The sequence below is a fragment of the Abramis brama genome (assembly GCF_963993115.1).
Source record: "Abramis brama genome assembly, chromosome: 10".
NCBI lineage: Eukaryota > Metazoa > Chordata > Actinopteri > Cypriniformes > Leuciscidae > Abramis > Abramis brama.
The window spans coordinates 580001-602500 of record NC_139972.1 but is presented as its reverse complement, the minus strand read 5'-3'; the positions used below and the strand labels follow the sequence as shown (position 1 = coordinate 602500).

Below are 22500 nucleotides of genomic sequence, written 5' to 3'. Positions count from 1 at the left end.
CTCAATCACTCACTGACTCACCGACTCGCACACCCACTCACTCACTCACTCACTCACTCACTGACTCACTCAATCACTCACTGACTCACTCACTCAATCACTCACTGACTCACTCAATCGCTCACTCACACACCAACTCACTCACCCACTCACACACTCACTCACCCACTCACTCAATCGCTCACTCACACACCAACTCACTCACCCACTCACACACCCACTCACCCACTCACACACACACCCACTCAATCACTCACTCACTCACTCACTCACCCACTCACTCACCCACTCACACACACTCACTCACACACACTCACTCACACACACTCTTACTCAGAAAAGCAGGTCTGCCTTTGACGTTAAAGGCTTTAGTGAGCATTACACTCTTTGATTAATAACACAGGGGTGCATCACCTGAAGTTTGGGGCGGACGCCCATTCCAGCGCCAGACAGGCCAGATCCACAGTTGCGTAAACCAGCAGGAAGAATATGCTCACAATACTCGCAATAGTGTTCAGCTTCCCTGAGAACAACACCAGCTGGAGACACAAAGAGACAGAGAAGGTTTGGTCATCATCATCTTGTTTCTGTTTGAATTAACATTATTTTTCTGACCCCATTGGCAGATAATTTAGCTTTTTTTAAGCAACAACTCTCTCATTTTTAATTACCCCAGAAAACAAGAGACAATATATTATGGCATTTTACTCATCTAGTAAATGCATCTTGATTTAAGAATGTTTAGATATTTGGACTGGAAACAAGACAAAAATACTAAGAAAGAAAAGCATTTGTGCAGTTTTTCTATGGCTCTGTCTCAAATCCTAGAGCTGCACAGCTAATACAACTATTGAAATATTTCAGTAATTGAAATAAAGCTGACATAAAATATATTTGGTGAAAAATGAGGTGCATTATAATTGCTGCCTATGCAGGGAGCACACTAGGGTTTGGAACAGAGCCCTTATTTCACTAGATTCTTTTGATGTTTTATGTAAATGTCTGAGAATGTGGGATAGCTACAAATGTCATTGTTTTGCACAGCGGTACAATGAAAATAAAGTCTTCACTAAATTCTACTCGTCATTAAAACGCACACAGTGTCCAACAAGAGTGTGTGTGTGTGTGTGTGTGTGTACTATTACACAAATTTAGACAGAGTGTTATTAAGATATTGGCTGAGCATTATCCCTCATATTAAGTGCTCTTCTTTTAAGGCCCTCATATATAACACTAAGTCTCGCTTAAGTGTCGGAGATAAATTGTGCATTTATGAGGCTGAACGTTGTGGCTGCGTTTCAATCCAAACTCCGGCAAGAGTACGTCAGGGTCAGACAGAAGAAACGCATCCAGGTTTCTGAGGGAAAAGGGTTTTTGAAAGCATTGCATGTTTTTGGACGTCAGGAACACGTCTGGAAAAGTTCCACCATTTAATATGCCGAGTCATCATCCGCTTATAAGCACCACTCCAAGTGCATTATGGGAGTTTAACCCTTTTCAGACAAAGGCGATAATGGTGCAAACGACACTTCACTGTATAAAATGAGTTTTCAAACAAGTCAAGTCACCTTTATTTATACAGCGCTTTTACAATACAGAGTGTTTCAAAGCAGCTTTACAGAGATAACAGGAAAATAATGCAACAAAGTTTGTTTCTAGAAGAACATAGTGTCACAGTCCAGCTTTAATAAGTTCAGTGATGATTCATTTCTGTTGTAAAAAAGTTAATTTATATATATAGCCGCTCTGGAGTAAACCGTGATGTCATTGTCCAGCTCAGTTCAGTTCTCATATAATGGTGTCAATGCAGGAGATCAATAATATTGTTGTATATTAAATTAAATGTCCCCAATTAAGCAAGCCAAAAGCCAAAGTCGGCAGTGGCAAGGAGCCAAAACTCCATCAGGTGACAGAATGGAGAAAAAAAACCTTGGGAGAAACCAGGCTTTGACGGGAACAAAACGCTCAAACAGAACAAAATTATTTATTGGAGTTTGTTGTGCAAGAAAATACAATTTCAGTCGTTTAATCCCCATTGCGGCGACCCAGCGCTTCATTGGGCGCTCTGGATGAGGATCAGATGTCGATAGCAGCATCGGAGAGAGGGCTACTGTCCTCTGGAGAGGAATATGATGCTAAGTTTCAATCTTTGGCTGTGTTTTCTCATTCTGAATCGGATTAAGAGCTGACAACCATGCTTGCCTGGGTCACCGCGTGCATCGTACACTGAGGAACACTCCACCTTCCCGGAGCATTCCCGGCCAGATGATTGGTTTCTGGGCTCGAAGCGCGACGCAAAGATAGACAGGTCACAGAGGCTGCCCGTACCCCACTGAGGGAGGCGCTGCCCGTACCCCACTGAGGGAGGCGCTGCCCGTACCCCACTGAGGGAGGCGCTGCCCGTACCCCACTGAGGGAGGCGCTGCCCGTACCCCACTGAGGGAGGCGCTGCCCGTACCCCACTGAGGGAGGCGCTGCCCGTACCCCACTGAGGGAGGCGCTGCCCGTACCCCACTGAGGGAGGCGCTGCCCGTACCCCACTGAGGGAGGCGCTGCCCGTACCCCACTGAGGGAGGCGCTGCCCGTACCCCACTGAGGGAGGCGCTGCCCGTACCCCACTGAGGGAGGCGCTGCCCGTACCCGACTGGGGGAGGCGCTGCCCGTACCCCACTGGGGGAGGCGCTGCCCGTACCCCACTGAGGGAGGCGCTGCTCGTACCCCACTGAGGGAGGCGCTTCCCGTATCCCACTGGGGGAGGCGCTGCCCGTACCCTATTGAGGGAGGCGCTGCCCGTACCCCACTGAGGGAGGGGCTGCCCGTACCCCACTGAGGGAGGGGTTGCCCGTACCCCACTGAGGGAGGCGCTTCCCGTACCCCACTGAGGGAGGCGCTGCCCGGTCTGGTCTTCCGGCTCCTCGGCGACTGGGACTTCGGGTACACTGGGAAGAGAGTAAACTCTTCCTAGTGCAGAGAATCTCTGTTCTCGGTATGGAGTTGGACTCTGTCTAAATGACGGCACATCTCACCAACGAGCACACAGTCGATGCTGACCTGATACGTTCAGGGGAAAGACAGCGGTTCCACTGAAACTATTTCAGAGGCTCCTGGGGCATATGTGAGTTTGAGTCACTAATAACGTGCATTTGAAAAAGCAACACGCGTCAAACATCTTTCCAAACATGAGAAGCATCTATGAGCCTCTTGTCCAACAAAAGACAACATTTAATAACATGCTTTTACTCCAAACTCACTTCATAAGGACAGCTGAGCTCCTCCTCCTGTGAGACGATGAGCTTCTGACACAGAATAAGGCAGTTGTGTTTTTATTAGTCATGTTTAATCAATCAAAGCGATGATGCCCGATGGGGATTTCCTGGACTGATGTGCGTTATCGTACTTCTGCGGGGCATATCTGACGTGTGTATGTGAGATGCCCTCTGGTGTTCAGAGGGATATGTGGAGTGTGTCTGTGTGTCTGTGTGTCTGTGTGTGTGTGTGTGTGTGTGTGTGTGTGTGGGTGTGTGTGTGTGTGTGTGTGCAACGGGCATGCAACTTCGGGCTTCTGGAAGAGACCTCGACTGCAGTGGCATATAAATTGCCTAGAGTTACTGGCAGTGCTGCTGGCCTTTGCTAAGGTCGTTCCACTCCATTCACATTCCGGGCGAGCCCAAATCATGTGGCCGACGCGCTGTCACGGCAGCTCATGCTTCCAGGAGAATGGAGACTCCTTTCCCAGCTGGTCCAGCTGATTGGGAGTCGATTCGGGCATGCACAGGTTGGCCTGTTTGCCTCCCAGGGGTCCACCCACTGCCCGGTCTGTTATTCCCTGACCAAGGCCAGCCTCGGCATGGACTCGTTGGCACCAAGCGGCAACCTTCCCGTCTCTCTCTCTTGAAACCAACACGGAAGTGACTTAAACTGCAATTCATCGACTGACTGCAAAAGCGAGTCAATCCCATAGACACCCATGTTAAAATGCCCAACTTTACAGCAGAAAAAAGTGTGTTAACAGCCTGGTGCAAAAAGTGGTTTTGGTTTATAAAGCTAATTTTTCCCTTCATGACAACTGTGAGGGGGGTGAATTTGTTTATAACTCATCCGTTTAAATCATATTAAGCCTTAAATTTCTGCATAATTAAGGGCGTGGCCACTTGAGTGACAGGTGGATTGCCGCTGCTGTCACTACTAGCCGTTTGTCTGCTGTCTGTCAGTTGTACGTCAGCTAATCCTGCCTTTTTGTCCATTTTCGTTTATCCGGGAGTGACGCGGCCAATATGGCGACGGCCGGCTCCGCCCACTTAGGCCTTCGAAAACACTCTTCAGAAACCTACGGGTGACGTCACAGACACTACAAACATATTTTCTTACAGTCTATGGTTGACACACAGCTGGCCCCGGGGCCGACACATATATAGCGTTTCCCCCAGTGATCCTGCTTGCATCTTGAGCCCGGATATGTGCCCAAAGTTCCCACCACACCCTCTAGAAACCAGGTGGTAAACTTGGAAGTGCTGCCCCTGGAAGAGTTGCTGGGTCCCGTTCATGCACTGCATGTGTAGTGGGCCAGTACTCGTGTGTATGCCCAGTCGGTCAGCCCCTGTACTGGGCTAGATCATAGACTGTAAAAGAAGATGTACGATGCACCTTCAATCTCTTCCATTGTAGAAAAGTGAAGCTGCCAAAGTCCCAATATGGCGCAAAATGATTTGGGAGCTGATTCTGCGCAGTAGTGAGCGTGAAGTGGACCTGCGATATCAAGGTCCCTCAGAGACGGTTAGTACAGTTTACTGCAGAACAACTCAATATGTCGGTGTGAAATAAAGAGTTATGGAAATGTAGAAATTTAAGTTAAAGCTCCAATCTCATCCCGAAGATCCCGAAAAAAGTCTGTTGGTACCTCAGTGACTACTTCGTTTAGAGAAGCTGTCAATCACGGCTTTCAATCATGACGTCATATTCCCGTTTTTTATAACATCAAATAACTAACGAAGACCAAACTTATTTAAAAAAAATATGGAACACTTAAACTTACATCAGCGTGATAAAAACTACCTAAACTGACAGAAAACATCTTTGGGAAAAAATTTATTTGAAATGTAATTTGATTGTTTAGTTTCCCTCACGTCCCATTAGACTACATGGAGAGGGTGGGGTTTATGAGCTATACTGGGACTAACCACCAGGGGGCGATAGAGACGCTTCGGCTTCGCTTTTCAGGACTAAAAATTCTGTATTATGAGGCCAGGCAAGTAATCTGGTGATGTCACTTTGTAAAGAAAGTCTACACGCCTGCGCACATATACAGTATAATCAAACGCGCATACCTATAGACTAAACACGTAATATGCATGTGCACGCCGTCAGCATTTTCACAGATTCACGTTTTTGAAGTCGACACGGAGATGATAACATTTCAAAAATTTCCAAAACTTGCACCTAGGAACTTGTTTCAAAGTTTGTGTTCTCGAGCTCCAAACACTGTTGTGTGTGAATGAACGGCCAGAACACATTAAAAGTTTCTGTTTTCAGTTAAAATGGTGTTAGCCTAAGTTAATAACTAATGATCTTTACAACGGAAGTGAATCAATCAAAACTAACTTTATCTGGACAATAACTTTATTCTAGATCTGCTGTAAAGCCTAAACGATCTCTGTTACTGTAATCTCCTGTCATCACTGTAAAGCTGCTGTGAAATGGTCTATATTGTTAAAGCGCTGTATAAATGAAGGAGGCTTGACTAATGTAACCCGGGGCTACTCAGAGATGATTGATGCTCCCAAATGAGACCCCAATATATCAGTATCGCCGTAACTTCGTCATTCGTTGAATGTAGGCGGGGCTTCTTAGATGTAGGAGGAGCAATTATAAACATTAGTTATTTATAACTAATAATCTCATAACACAGTGTAAAGACAGATAGTAAACATTCATTCATGTAAGATGATTGACAATCACTCTATTATACTCTATTCTGTGATTTTGTATATGTACATTTCTGAAATGCATAACTAAGACAGTTTCCTCTGATAACAGATCACTGTAAATTATAATGTGGACTCGTGCATTTTCTGCTTTGAAATGATGTGTGTTGTGGAAAGCGCTATATGAATAAATGTGAATTGAATTGAATTATGCATAAAGTCATTTTAAATCATCACCTGTACGATAAACCAGGAGATGAGAACAGACACCCAGGGGTTCCCACTGCCAGATGTGCGTTTGGCTGGAGACAGAGCCTTCCCTGAGAGAGAGAGAGAGAGAGAGAGAGAGAGAGAGAGAGAGAGAGACAGAGAGAGAGAGACAGAGACAGAGACAGAGAGAGACAGAGAGAGAGAGAGAGAGAGAGAGAGAGAGAGAGAGAGAGAGAGAGAGAGAGAGAGACAGAGAGAGAGAGAGAGAGAGAGAGAGAGAGAGAGAGAGAGAGAGAGACAGAGAGAGAGAGAGAGAGAGACAGAGACAGAGACAGAGACAGAGACAGAGAGAGAGAGAGAGAGAGAGAGAGAGAGAGAGAGAGAGAGACAGAGACAGAGAGAGAGAGACAGAGAGAGAGAGACAGAGACAGAGAGAGAGAGACAGAGAGAGAGAGAGACAGAGAGAGAGAGAGAGAGAGAGACAGAGAGAGAGAGAGAGAGAGAGAGCTCAGCTGATACCATCTGCAACTGAATACATCTACTCATATTTCAACAAGAAAGCTGAAGGTGAATAAACAGAACAACAGCAGGAGAATCAATCACTCTTACATGAAGATATTTATCCTGAGAACATTCATTCATCCATCACAGGAGAAACGCACACGCAAACCGGACAATCCTCAACATGCTGAACAGATATAGACACACACACTCTCACACACAGGTTAAAGGGACAGTTCACCCAAAAATGGAAAGATCCTGTCATCATTTACTCTCCCTCATATCGTTAAAAACCTGTTAGACTTTCGTTTATCTTCAGAAACACACTTTTTGATGAAATCTGAGAGCATTCTGTTCCTCCACTGACAGGTTCGCAATTACCACTGGTCGTCCAGTAAACAAGCTTAAGTTTACCACAACTGATGAATGTTTATATGTGAATAAAAAGCCTAAAATAAATCTGTTCATCATATAAAGCGATCGAGTCCCTTCCAAATTTGGACTAAAACGCTCATACATATATATAAATTCAGGGGGTGAAATATAAGCTGAATGCGTTTCAACAGATCCAGACTGCATATTTACACGGGGCTGTTTACAAGCATGAGAGGGCCAAAGTTAATGTTTATGCAAATGAGGCTCATTAGGGGGTGTGTCGAGATCAGAAAGGTTATAGTAAAGGAGAACACAACAATTTGTAGGTGACAGTGATTCACTCACCGAACAGGTCGTCCCGCGCCAGAGCGTACAGGATCCGGGAAGCTCCGATCAGATTGCTCATGGCAGCGGAGATGGTGGAGGAATACACACCGATGGTCACGAAGGGGTGCCAGACGTTAATGTCTTGGAGGAACCCGTAATCTTTCTGCAGGAGAACCCTAAAGAGAGACACAGCGTTCGTGAGAACATGGGAAAAATGACATTTCAGTCATTTCAAACCTTTATGACCACTGAGTTTCTGTGAAACAAAAAAGAAGATTTTGGACCCCATTGACTTGCATTGTATGGACAAATTTTCTAAATGTGTTTTTTTTTTTGCACAGAAGAAAGAAAGTAGTAAATGATGACAGAGAATAGAATCAAATCAAATAATGAAACCTAATGCCATCTAAGAAATCAGAGACTTCTGAAAGTCTCTGTTTGAAACCCTTCTCACGCCGTCTTTCAGCTCGATTGGGTTTAATAGCATCAACCCAGCTCTATTAAGTATTATACAGACCAACCGCAGATCTGAACACACAATTATTTCACTAAAAGAGCGTCTGTCTTGCTCGCTCTCGGTCTGTCTATCTCTCGCACACATGCGAGTTAACAAGTCCGCAGAAAATAGAAACTGTCAATCGCCCGTCCGTCCGTGCGCGAGCGGCTGATGTCTTTTATTAGGTATTAATTCTGGTTACAGGAACAGAATGAATCTAAATACTGTCAAGCTGCAAACAAACAAAGCTATTAGAAAAGCAGTGCGACGGAGAGACAGACGTGTCACTTTAGCCGTATCGATCGCGGCTCCGAAATCAATGATGATGAGATTTCTGAAAAGAGACTTTAAAGGGGACATATCATCAAAATCTGTCTTTCTCCGAGTGTCAGTGCTGTAATCGTCCGCTTCTACCAACACAGAAAACCTGAAAAGTGAAACCCAGTAACTGTGTTCTGGTGATATGCATGTTCTCGGCACGACTCATTACAATATTACTTCATTACAATAAGCTAATGTAATCAAAAGTTATTAAAATTTTGGGGAAATTTCATTATAACTTTTGAACACAAGGTGGCGATGTCTTGAAACTTGCCAAACACACACCGTGTTTCGTAATGATACGGCAATGAATTCGTAAAATATAGCATTTAATGACAAAATTCAAAATGGCCGACACGCAAAATGGCCGATCTGGGAAGATTGGGTATCGTTCGACTTTATGCTGCACAGAATCTAAAGATACAAGTTATAAGATCAAAAGTTATAAGCAAAAATGTAAATTTTTCATATCTCCTGACCACTAGGTGGCACTGTGCCGAAACTGTGCAGGCACCCTCAGGTCATGGTTGTCAAAACACACTCCAAGTTTGGTCCGAATACACTAAAGCGTTGTGGAGATATAGCCTCACGTTCATTTTGGTGTCCTTTACGTCAAACTCGTTCGCGTATTATTTAAGAACGGTTTGACGAATCGGTTATGAATTCCATAACTTTTTGTCGGCATGGTCTGAAGATGATCTGGTTAAATTTTCATGCACAGCAACGCAATGCAATCAAATCGTTATGAGCCGAGGAATCAGAGGAAAATGATTTTATTTCTAGCCTGAACGGCTCAAAAGTTATAAGCATGCAAGCGGAACTTTGAACAGTTGGTGGCGCTAGAGAGATTAAGTTAGAGACTCCAAATTTGCAATGGTGACAGTTCAGACTGTCCTCTATCGGTGTGCCAAATTTCATAACTTTCCAACAAGTGATTGTATGGGTTGCCATAGAGTTCCAGAGCGAAAGAATAATCAAACGATTATAAGTTTAAACTAAAGGACTCGATATAGTGTTCCTTGCAACTTACCAAAGATCCAGTGATACTGACATGCAGGAATCGTGTTTCCTGACGTTTATATGATCCTGATTTCCACGCCGGGGAAAAACATACAGCAAATTTGCCTGTGAACGCTTTATATAAACACAGTATAGGTCTAAATCCATCACTCATATCACATAAGTGTAGCTAATATACACGTCCAGCCCCAAAACTTGTAGAGGTTTTTGTCAGTGTTTATTCAAAAACGTCCAATTATGCAGAATATACGATGGTAAATGTTTAACGGATGAGCTGTCAGTACAATATATAACAATACGGTATATAGGGTGTGATTTTACCCTAGATTCAGCGTGTGGACAGTAAAATGAGAGTGAGAGAGAGAGAGTTAAACGCTCTTGGGGCGAGTGGAGCAGGATCATTACGGGATCAATAACTAACAAGCTCTCCTCCGCCTCTCTCTCTCCGTCTTTATCACTCCACTCGCCTCTATCTCTCCGTCTTTATCACTCCACTCGCCTCTATCTCTCCGTCTTTATCACTCCACTCGTCTCTATCTCTCCGTCTTTATCACTCCACTCGCCTCTATCTCTCCACTCGTCTCTATCTCTCCGTCTTTATCACTCCACTCGCCTCTATCTCTCCGTCTTTATCACTCCACTCGTCTCTATCTCTCCGTCTTTATCACTCCACTCATCTCTATCTCTCCGTCTTTATCACTCCACTCGCCTCTATCTCTCCACTCGTCTCTATCTCTCCGTCTTTATCACTCCACTCGCCTCTATCACTCCATCACTCCACTCGCCTCTATCACTCCACTCGCCTCTATCACTCCACTCGCCTCTATCACTCCACTCGCCTCTATCACTCCACTCGCCTCTATCACTCCACTCGCCTCTATCACTCCACTCGCCTCTATCTCTCCGTCTTTATCACTCTCTCCGTCTCTATCACTCCACTCGCCTCTATCACTCCATCACTCCACTCGCCTCTATCACTCCACTCGCCTCTATCACTCCACTCGCCTCTATCACTCCACTCGCCTCTATCACTCCGTCTTTATCACTCCACTCGCCTCTATCACTCCACTCGCCTCTATCTCTCCGTCTTTATCACTCCACTCGCCTCTATCACTCCACTCGCCTCTATCACTCCACTCGCCTCCATCTCTCCGTCTTTATCACTCTCTCCGTCTTTATCACTCCACTCACCTCTATCACTCCACTCGCCTCTATCTCTCCGTCTCTATCACTCCACTCGCCTCTATCTCTCCGTCTTTATCACTCCACTCGCCTCTATCACTCCACTCGCCTCTATCACTCCACTCGCCTCTATCTCTCCGTCTTTATCACTCCACTCGCCTCTATCACTCCACTCGCCTCTATCTCTCCGTCTTTATCACTCCACTCGCCTCTATCTCTCCGTCTCTATCACTCCACTCGCCTCTATCTCTCCGTCTCTATCACTCCACTCGCCTCTATCTCTCCGTCTTTATCACTCCACTCGCCTCTATCACTCCGTCTCTATCACTCCACTCGCCTCTATCTCTCCGTCTTTATCACTCCACTCGCCTCTATCACTCCACTCGCCTCTATCTCTCCGTCTCTATCACTCCACTCGCCTCTATCACTCCACTCGCCTCTATCACTCCACTCGCCTCTATCTCTCCGTCTTTATCACTCCACTCGCCTCTATCACTCCACTCGCCTCTATCTCTCCGTCTTTATCACTCCACTCGCCTCTATCTCTCCGTCTTTATCACTCCACTCGCCTCTATCTCTCCGTCTTTATCACTCCACTCGCCTCTATCTCTCCGTCTTTATCACTCCACTCGCCTCTATCACTCCGTCTCTATCACTCCACTCGCCTCTATCTCTCCGTCTCTATCACTCCACTCGCCTCTATCACTCCACTCGCCTCTATCACTCCACTCGCCTCTATCACTCCACTCGCCTCTATCACTCCACTCGCCTCTATCTCTCCGTCTTTATCACTCCACTCGCCTCTATCTCTCCGTCTTTATCACTCCACTCGCCTCTATCTCTCCGTCTTTATCACTCCACTCGCCTCTATCTCTCCGTCTTTATCACTCCACTCGCCTCTATCACTCCGTCTCTATCACTCCACTCGCCTCTATCTCTCCGTCTCTATCACTCCACTCGCCTCTATCACTCCACTCGCCTCTATCACTCCACTCGCCTCTATCACTCCACTCGCCTCTATCACTCCACTCGCCTCTATCACTCCACTCGCCTCTATCTCTCCGTCTTTATCACTCCACTCGCCTCTATCACTCCACTCGCCTCTATCTCTCCGTCTCTATCACTCCACTCGCCTCTATCTCTCCGTCTCTATCACTCCACTCGCCTCTATCACTCCACTCGCCTCTATCACTCCGTCTTTATCACTCCACTCGCCTCTATCTCTCCACTCGTCTCTATCTCTCCGTCTTTATCACTCCACTCGCCTCTATCTCTCCGTCTCTATCACTCCACTCGCCTCTATCACTCCACTCGCCTCTATCACTCCACTCGCCTCTATCTCTCCGTCTTTATCACTCCACTCGCCTCTATCTCTCCGTCTTTATCACTCCACTCGCCTCTATCTCTCCGTCTTTATCACTCCACTCGCCTCTATCTCTCCGTCTTTATCACTCCACTCGCCTCTATCACTCCACTCGCCTCTATCACTCCACTCGCCTCTATCACTCCGTCTTTATCACTCCACTCGCCTCTATCTCTCCGTCTTTATCACTCCACTCGCCTCTATCTCTCCGTCTTTATCACTCCACTCGCCTCTATCACTCCACTCGCCTCTATCTCTCCGTCTTTATCACTCCACTCGCCTCTATCACTCCACTCGCCTCTATCTCTCCGTCTCTATCACTCCACTCGCCTCTATCTCTCCGTCTCTATCACTCCACTCGCCTCTATCACTCCACTCGCCTCTATCACTCCGTCTTTATCACTCCACTCGCCTCTATCTCTCCACTCGCCTCTATCTCTCCGTCTTTATCACTCCACTCGCCTCTATCTCTCCGTCTTTATCACTCCACTCGCCTCTATCACTCCACTCGCCTCTATCACTCCACTCGCCTCTATCACTCCACTCGCCTCTATCACTCCACTCGCCTCTATCTCTCCGTCTTTATCACTCCACTCGCCTCTATCACTCCACTCGCCTCTATCACTCCACTCGCCTCTATCACTCCACTCGCCTCTATCACTCCGTCTTTATCACTCCACTCGCCTCTATCTCTCCGTCTTTATCACTCCACTCGCCTCTATCACTCCACTCGCCTCTATCACTCCACTCGCCTCTATCACTCCACTCGCCTCTATCACTCCACTCGCCTCTATCACTCCACTCGCCTCTATCTCTCCGTCTCTATCACTCCACTCGCCTCTATCTCTCCGTCTTTATCACTCCACTCGCCTCTATCACTCCACTCGCCTCTATCTCTCCGTCTTTATCACTCTATCCGTCTTTATCACTCCACTCGCCTCTATCTCTCCGTCTTTATCACTCCACTCGCCTCTATCTCTCCGTCTTTATCACTCCACTCGCCTCTATCACTCCACTCGCCTCTATCACTCCACTCGCCTCTATCTCTCCATCTTTATCACTCCACTCGCCTCTATCACTCCACTCGCCTCCATCTCTCCGTCTTTATCACTCCACTCGCCTCTATCACTCCACTCGCCTCTATCACTCCACTCGCCTCTATCACTCCACTCGCCTCTATCACTCCACTCGCCTCTATCACTTCACTCGCCTCTATCTCTCCGTCTATCACTCCACTCGCCTCTATCTCTCCGTCTTTATCACTCCACTCGCCTCTATCTCTCGCCGGGCCGGACACAACCGAGGCGGCGAGGAACACAAGTCTCCCCGGTAATTACAAATGCCCAGAATTGAAATGGCCAATCAAATCAAAGTAGGCGGAGCTTATCGTTCACTTTATTGTTTCATTAGGCTTAGCAGTGGAAAGATGTAAGCGGCTAGACATTTAATATCTGACAACTGTCGTGGAAAAGAAACTGTCAAAAGAAACGTTCAACAGTGGTGAAAACTACTCAACTTTATGAAATTTAACCATTTTGAACTGAAAATATGCTAATATTTACATGATTTCTGTAAAACTTAACTACACTTGACCTGACAGCAAAGACACGGACCGCTGTATACTGTAATATTTAATGTAATATTCATCAATATTATATACTTTGTTGCATTATTGTCCTGTAATCTCTGTAAAGCTGCTGTGAAACTCTCTGTACGGTAAAGCGCTGTATAATAAAGGAAGATGTGACTGTATATGTAAGCATTTGTTCCTCATTACAAAAGGCCAAGAGATTAAAATATCAGATCATCATTGAAGAGAACATTAGCATCTCGTTTAACTGGTTCTGCTTTCCACGAGCAATGATTATATTATACACAAACTGTAATGAGAAACAGCTTATCCGGGGCAGTTTTAAATCCTCACCAGATTCTGCATGAACACGAAGTTCAAAGGAACGGCATTTATTTAAAATTAAAATGTTTTGAACTACCATTCAAATATTTGGGGATTTTTTACTGAAATTAATACTTTTATTCATTAATCAAGATTTAAATTGATCAACTGTGACAGTAAAGACATTTATAATGTCACAGAAGAGTATATTTCAGATAAATGCTGTTCTTTAGAACTTTTTATTCATCAAAGAATCCTGAGAAATCAAATGCATCACAGTTTCCACAGAAATATGAACTGTTTTCAACACTGATAATAATCATAAATGTTTCTTGAGCAGCAAATCCTCACATTAGAGTGATTTCTGAAGGATCATGACTAATATTTTCTATACAGAAAGTAAAAGTCAGATAGACACAGCGCTCAGCAACAGAGAACATGACAGATTTACACTAACGCAATTAAACACTGAAGCACTAATGAATAAATGACCAGACTGACAGTCCTGAGAGAAACACACACACACACACACACACACACACACACACACACACGTTTGCTTCCAAGCACTGCTGATTAGTTTACTGTAATCATCATCATGACGAATGTATTAGATGAACTGAGTCACATGACCTCACTCGACCTGCCGTCCTGAAACACTCCGATGCACAAATCAATATCACAACTATAACCTGTAACACAACTGAGTTCTGCTGCTTTAGCTTTAAGACTCACTCTGCATGTCATTATATATGCAAATGAGCTTGGTTCTGATCCGACTTGACTTGTGAGCTCCTGTAATCTGTATCTGAATATTGTTGAGAATTAACTTCAATAAAAGTGTCTTTCTTTAGTCTGGGGCGGAAGTGTGTTTTATTTCAGAAGGTCGGGATGAGTTTGATCTCTCCAGCCTGACCTTTAAACTGATGAATATTCCTCTATTCTTCCAGAAACTCCTCCTATGAAAGCAACAGTCGTCCTGTTTTCAGCATCAGTGTGTGTGTGTGTGTGTGTGTGTGTGTGTGTGTGTGAGAGAGAGAGAGAGAGAGTGTGTGTGTGTGTGTGTGTAAGTCTCCAGTGTCAGTGTGTTACTGCCACCTGCTGGTCACTCTCTCACACACACACACACACACACACACACACACACACACATGCACGCACACACACACACTTATTTCCACTTGATTGGGTGAATTAATCTTTAAATACAACTGTTGTCATGGCGACGGGCAGAGACGGTCTCTACGGCGATCAGCATTCAGTGTTTTGAGTGACAGTGATGAGAAGCTGATTGATGGCTTTAATAATAACAAAAAAATAATTTTTAACCTCTCACATGATATGATTTAATTCCTCTAATCAGACCCTACACCATCTCTCTCTCTCTCTCACTCACTCACTCACACACACATACTCTCTCTCTCTCTCTCTCTCTCTCTCTCACACACACACTGCTTTCCTCATGCACATCATGTGAGGTGCACATGATGTGCTACTAAAAACACACACTTGTATTTACACACACACACACACTTGTATTTACACACACACACTTGTATTTACTACAGCACATGTGTAGTGTCGACATTATCTCACACACACACACACACACTCGCTGTGAAAGTGAATTGTGTTCAGATGATCTTAACTTCCTGCAATTGAAATTCTTTCTGTTCGAAATGCCAGGAATGTCATGTGACCTCACTTTCACTTCTGTTTTTACACACACACACACACACACACACACACACACACACACACACACACACACACACACACACAAAACCAGCTTTCAGATCCACTTTTGGTGCCAAAACCTGCTCAAGTTTCAGTAGATTCAATTTCATTATTTCTACACTAGTAAAGTATGTTGTGATGTTTCTGAAAGTGTGTGTGTGTGTGTGCGCGCACGTGTGTGTGTGCGCGTGTGTGAGTGAGTGAGTGAGTGAGTGAGTAAGTGTGTGTGTGTGTGTGTGTGTGAGTGTGTGTTACCGGTCACATGTGCAGGAGATCAGCACACTCAGGAGGTTGTAGATGATGAAGGTGAAGATGACGGCTGTGATTGTGCCTCGAGGAATAGAGTAACTCGGGTTCTGCAGATCGCCTGACACACACACACACACACACACACACACACACACACACACACACAATTATTTTTTGTAAGCTAGAAGTTAGTGATGTAGAAGTCATGTGACAGTGATGATGCGGCTCGACTGCGGATGATCATAATCACCGGACATGTTTGATCCCGCCATGATCCCGGTGCATCCGTTAAACATCACGGCGAACACTGTGGCGAACGACATCATCACTCCCGTCGTGTAGTCCACCGTGTAGTCCGCTAAACAGGAAGTGAGATCATGTGAGAAGTTACACACACAGACTGACGCACACTCACAAACACAAACACAAACACAAACACACACACACACTCACACACACACACAGGCAGACTCACACACACAGTCACACACACACACTCACATTCTCTCACACACACACACACACACACACACACACACACACACACATGTTTCTGACACTGGGCTTTGGAGATGTACAATAGTATTTATTCTGTGGAATAGGGAATGGAATATGATGAGCATGTGAACGTCGTCATGTTCCTGTTTTAATAATCTAGAATCAGAATAACTTAATCTCTTCTCTGATGATGTGGGCGGGGCTTTAACCTGTCACTCACGTCTCATGATGTGGGCGGGGCTTTAACCTGTCACTCATGTCTGATGATGTGGGCGGGGCTTTAACCTGTCACTCACGTCTGATGATGTGGGCGGGGCTTTAACCTGTCACTCACGTCTGATGATGTGGGCGGGGCTTTAACCTGTCACTCACGTCTCATGATGTGGGCGGGGCTTTAACCTGTCACTCATGTCTGATGATGTGGGCGGGGCTTTAACCTGTCACTCACGTCTGATGATGTGGGCGGGGCTTTAACCTGTCACTCACGTCTGATGATGTGGGCGGGGCTTTAACCTGTCACTCACGTCTGATGATGTGGGCGGGGCTTTAACCTGTCACTCACGTCTGATGATGTGGGCGGGGCTTTAACCTGTCACTCACGTGAGATCAGCCAATAGCAAACCACAACCATACAAACATCCAATCAGTTCTCTGTGAGAACGGTGTGTGTTAGCGGCCCCTGAGTTAATAAGTAATGATCTTTGCGACGGAAGTGAATCAATCAAAACTAACTTTATCTGGACAATAACTTTATTCTAGATCTGCTGTAAAGCATAAACAATCTCTGTTACTGTAATCTCCTGTCATCACTGTAAAGCTGCTGTGAAACAAAGAATAAATGAAGTGACTGGACCTGACTCGAGTTCACACACACCCATGAGTGTGTCTGACTAATGAAGGTCCCTCTTGAGTTCACACACACACACCTTGCACGTTTCCCATGAGCGTGTCGAGCTTGAAGCCGGTGAAGTTGGCGCTGGCCGGCCCGACGGAGGTGTTGGTGTGTCCGGGGAGCTGGACGTTCCGGAACGGCACGGCGAAGAAGCTGACGAAGATGGTGCCCAGAACCAGCATGACGACGATGAAGATGATGAAGGTGGCCTTGGCGTAGATGTGCGCTCCGATGAGACACACCAGCAGACACACCAGCAGGATCACGGTGCCGTACAGGAGAGACCACCAGTATCCGCTCGGCAACACGGCGTACCGCGACACGACAGACGAGCCCTCTGACACACACACACACACACACACACTCCTCATCAGAAGACTGTGCAGATCCATTCATGCTGGGAATCAATAAATCATTTTTTTAAATTAAGATTTTATTTTTTTATTAGGCAATAATAGCCATTGATGCTGGAAATAAATAAATAAATAAATAAATACATACACATTTTTACTTTTATTTAAAACAATTTTTTTTAATCAATTATTAATAACAATTGATGCTGGAAATAAATTTATTTTTTTATTTAAATAAAAGATATTTGTATTTTTTATTAGCAATTAATGACCAATGATGCTGAAAATAAATAATAATGATACAAAATACATAAATATTATTTTTATTTAAATAAAGATTTTATTTATTTACTAGCCATTAAAAGCCATTGATGATAGAAATAAATAAATAATTTATTTAAATATATATGGTTTTTTTACTAGCCAATAATAGCCATTGATGCTGGAAATAAATAATAATGATTAAAAAAAATACATTGATAAATATTATTTTTATGTACATAAAGATTTGTATTATTAGCCATTAATAACTATTGATGCTTGAAATAAATAAAAAAATAATATTAAAAGTAATTAATGCAATTTAAAAATATATATATTTTTTATTTTTATTGAAGTAAAGATATTTGTATTTATTTGTAAGCCATTAATAGCAGTTGCATTGAAAGGAATTTTTTACCATAAACTTACCATAAAAATAAAAATGAAAACTCAAAATATAAAAATAAATGCTAATTCAAAATATTAATAAATAATATAGCAGTACATAAATAAATGAGGGAATATAGAAATATTTAAAAATTAATTTAAAATATTAATAAATCCTGTGACAGTAAATAAACAGCACAGAGTGAGATGTTCAGTGTTGAGGTCTTCTGCACGAACACACACACACACACACACGCATCTGGAAGTGGTCGCAGCCTTCGCTCTGCTTTCCCTTCACTTTATTTACATATGACACACACTTTTATCCGAAGAGATTTCTAAAGCACTGGGAGAAGCTGCGGATACCTTCAGGAACGCCGAAGGTGTTGAGCATGGCCTCCACCAGCCCCAGCACATAGAGGGCGCTGCCGCACACGTTCGCCAGGAAGAACATGATCCCGATGCTGCCGCCAAACTCCGGACCCAGAGCACGGCTGATCATATCTGCACACGCACACGCACACACACGCACACACGCACACACGCACACACGCGCACACGCGCACACACGCACACACACGCACGCAGACGCAAACATGCAAATACAAGCAGACACACAGATACACACGCAGAAACACAAACACATCGTAGCTAAGGAAAAGAGAAACAGGAGTAGTTCTACACACACACACACACACACACACACACACACACGGTTTGAGTGTGAGGATACAGTACGCTCCTCCGGCGTCCAGCGCTCCGTTGGTTGAGATCGCACACACCGACAGGACCGTCATGCTGATGATGAAATACGCCACCAGAAGCATGGCTATCGTCTGATACAGGCCACACTGACCCACAACGAAACCTGCAACACACACACACACACACACACACACACAAGCTTAGCCCTTATAGCACAGTCCAGCTCATTCTGACCACAAACACTTCAGAATGTGTTCATAGTAATGAACTGTAACGAAAACTATAACAATAACTATAATGATAATGACAAGGATAACGATAACGATAACTATAACGATAACTATAATGATAATGATAACGACAAGGATAACGATAACAATAACCATAACGATAACTATAATGATAATGATAACGACAAGGATAACGATAACTATAACGATAACTATAATGATAATGATAACGACAAGGATAACGATAACTATAAGGATAACAATAACTATAAGGATAACAATAACTATAATGATAATGATAACGACAAGGATAACGATAACGATAACTATAATGATAATGATAACTATAACTATAATGATAATGATAACGACAAGGATAACGATAACGATAACTATAAGGATTACGATAACTGTAACGATAACGGTAACTATAATGATAACGATAACTATAAGGATAACGATAACTATAAGGATTACGATAACTATAACGATAACGGTAACTATAACGATAACGATAACGATAACTATAATGATAATGATAAAGATAACGATAACTATAACGATAACGATAACTATAATGATAATGATAACGACAAGGATAACGATAACGATAACTATAAGGATAACAATAACTATAAGGATAACAATAACTATAATGATAATGATAACGATAACGATAACTATAATGATAATGATAACGACAAGGATAACGATAACTATAACGATAACAATAACTATAATGATAATGATAACTATAACTATAATGATAATGATAACGACAAGGATAACGATAACTATAAGGATTACGATAACTGTAATGATAACGGTAACTATAATGATAACGATAACTATAAGGATAACGATAACTATAAGGATTACGATAACTATAACGATAACGGTAACTATAACGATAACGATAACTATAACTATAATGATAATGATAATGATAAAGATAACGATAACTATAACGATAACGATAACGATAACTATAATGATAATGATAACGACAAGGATAACTATAAGGATAACAATAACTATAAGGATAACGATAACTATAATGATAATGATAACTATAATGATAATGATAACGACAAGGATAACGATAACGATAACTATAAGGATTACGATAACTGTAACGATAACGGTAACTATAATGATAACGATAACTATAAGGATAACAATAACTATAAGGATAACGATAACTATAATGATAATGATAACTATAATGATAATGATAACGACAAGGATAACGATAACAATAACTATAATGATAATGATAACGACAAGGATAACGATAACTATAACGATAACGATAACTATAATGATAATGATAACGACAAGGATAACGATAACGATAACTATAAGGATAACAATAACTATAAGGATAACGATAACTATAATGATAATGATAACTATAATGATAATGATAACGACAAGGATAACGATAACTATAAGGATTACGATAACTGTAACGATAACGATAACTATAAGGATTACGATAACTATAACGATAACGGTAACTATAACGATAACTATAATGATAATGATAAAGATAAAGATAAGGATAACTATAACGATAATGATAAATATAACGATATCAGCGTCCACACCAGTAGACAGGCGTGTGCTCGTCTGTCGCTTTAAATGCTGGAGCTCGTTAAAGCAGGATGGATTTTGATTGGCTGTCAGTGTTTTTATCGTTCATCATCTGGATAAAATCGTTCTGAAAGTGATTCCAGCGATATCGCTTCTCTGTGCCGTTATCGTCACAGCTGTGATGTGAACGCTGCTATTCTATAATACTGAGTTATTATCATATTTTATTACCATTTTCTAAACTATAGCAAATAAACTGTGATAAAGTGAGAATTTTGGAATTCCATTTTGACCTGGAAATAATTTTTTTAAAAATTAAAAACAAATGTAGTGTTCATCAGAGGGTCCAAGACCCCAGGGCTTTTGTCGCACTTGAACCACGAATACACACACAAATAAAGTGAATGGATTTGAGGAGTTTTGTGGCTGAAATTTAAAACAGTAACAAATCCTTCCCTCTCGCTGGTCAGTCTGACCCCCTTGGGAATCAACGCTTCAGGACACATAGAAACACCTAAAAATGCTCAAACTTCACCAAAAAAATTATTCTATAATGTCTACATGTGTATCTGATGCACACTGAAGAGAACTGGCTTTAGGACCCAGAGGAACAGCTCATTTGCTCCATATAGAGCTATAAGGCCATCTAGAGTCATGAAATATCATCTTATATTATTATTTTCCACAAGAGGTCGGCAAAGACTCCCAGTGGAAGATATTTAGAGCTGAATTAAAAGGGTTATGCATGAAATTGTGAGTTATTTTGAATTTAAGCTGAAAGAATATGAGGAATGTGCTTAAATTTCTATTTATTTATTAAATCTAGTAATTTAAAGATAAATAAAATAAAGAAATAACAAAAAAATATTGAAAAAAATTGCATTAAAAACTAGAAAAAAAATATTATCAAAATGAAATAAAATGAAGTTTTCTAGACAAGTATAATTTTAGGGCGTCTGGTCATTTTGACCCGCGAGGGAAGGGTTAAAAATCATAATAATCATAATGATTATGCTACGCTACGATTCACTGAAATATATTATATTAGTGTGTATATTAATATATTATATTAGTGTGTATATTAGTGTGTGTGTGTGAGTGATTCGTTTACACGTGCCTCAAACTCTGCAGGTGTGTGTGTCGTTTATAACGTTCATACGGGAACATTTCACCAGATTCGTAACGCGATCGTTAAACCTCCGCCAACACAGGAGAACTCGTCAACATGCTGAAGATGCGACCGCTCGAGCGCCAGCTCAGAATAATCAAGAGTTTGCAGGTTCAGACGCCCACATGTTCTGTAGCATTTCTAGATTTATATTTAAAATACTGTTTGTAATATTCACAGTGCATCATCACACGACTGCATGCATGTGCTCATGCGCGCACACACACACACACACACACACACACACACACACACACAAAAGAGTGTATATGAGTGTGTATATTAGTGTGTGTGTATATTAATGTGTGTGTATATGAGTGTGTATATTAGTGTGTGTGTGTATATGAGTGTGTATATTAGTGTCTGTGTTTATGAGTGTGTATATTAGTGTGTGTGTGAGTGTATATGAGTGTGTATATTAGTGTGTGTGTATATGAGTGTGTATGTTAGTGTGCGTGTGAGTGTGTGTGTATATATGAGTGTGTATATTAGTGTGTGTGTGAGTGTATATGAGTGTGTATATTAGTGTGTGTGTGTGAGTGTGTGTGTATATGAGTGTGTGTGTATATGAGTGTGTATATTAGTGTCTGTGTTTATGAGTGTGTATATTAGTGTGCGTGTGAGTGTGTGTGTATATATGAGTGTGTATATTAGTGTGTGTGTGAGTGTATATGAGTGTGTATATTAGTGTGTGTGTGTGAGTGTGTGTGTATATGAGTGTGTGTGTATATGAGTGTGTATATTAGTGTCTGTGTTTATGAGTGTGTATATTAGTGTGCGTGTGAGTGTGTGTGTATATATGAGTGTGTATATT

The 22500-nt window shown here is 42.7% G+C and overlaps 1 protein-coding gene across 1 annotated transcript in view; it reads right to left on the bottom strand.

Moving 5' to 3' along the window:
* LOC311091363 (solute carrier family 12 member 9) overlaps nt 1-22500 on the bottom strand; it is a 43711-nt gene that overhangs the window by 16066 nt on the left and 5145 nt on the right. Inside the window, 8 exon segments of the mRNA XM_084127289.1 lie at nt 415-539; nt 6159-6241; nt 7353-7510; nt 15603-15714; nt 15847-15954; nt 17021-17323; nt 18354-18491; nt 18721-18855. Coding sequence (XP_083983415.1) covers nt 415-539; nt 6159-6241; nt 7353-7510; nt 15603-15714; nt 15847-15954; nt 17021-17323; nt 18354-18491; nt 18721-18855 — 1162 coding nt within the window.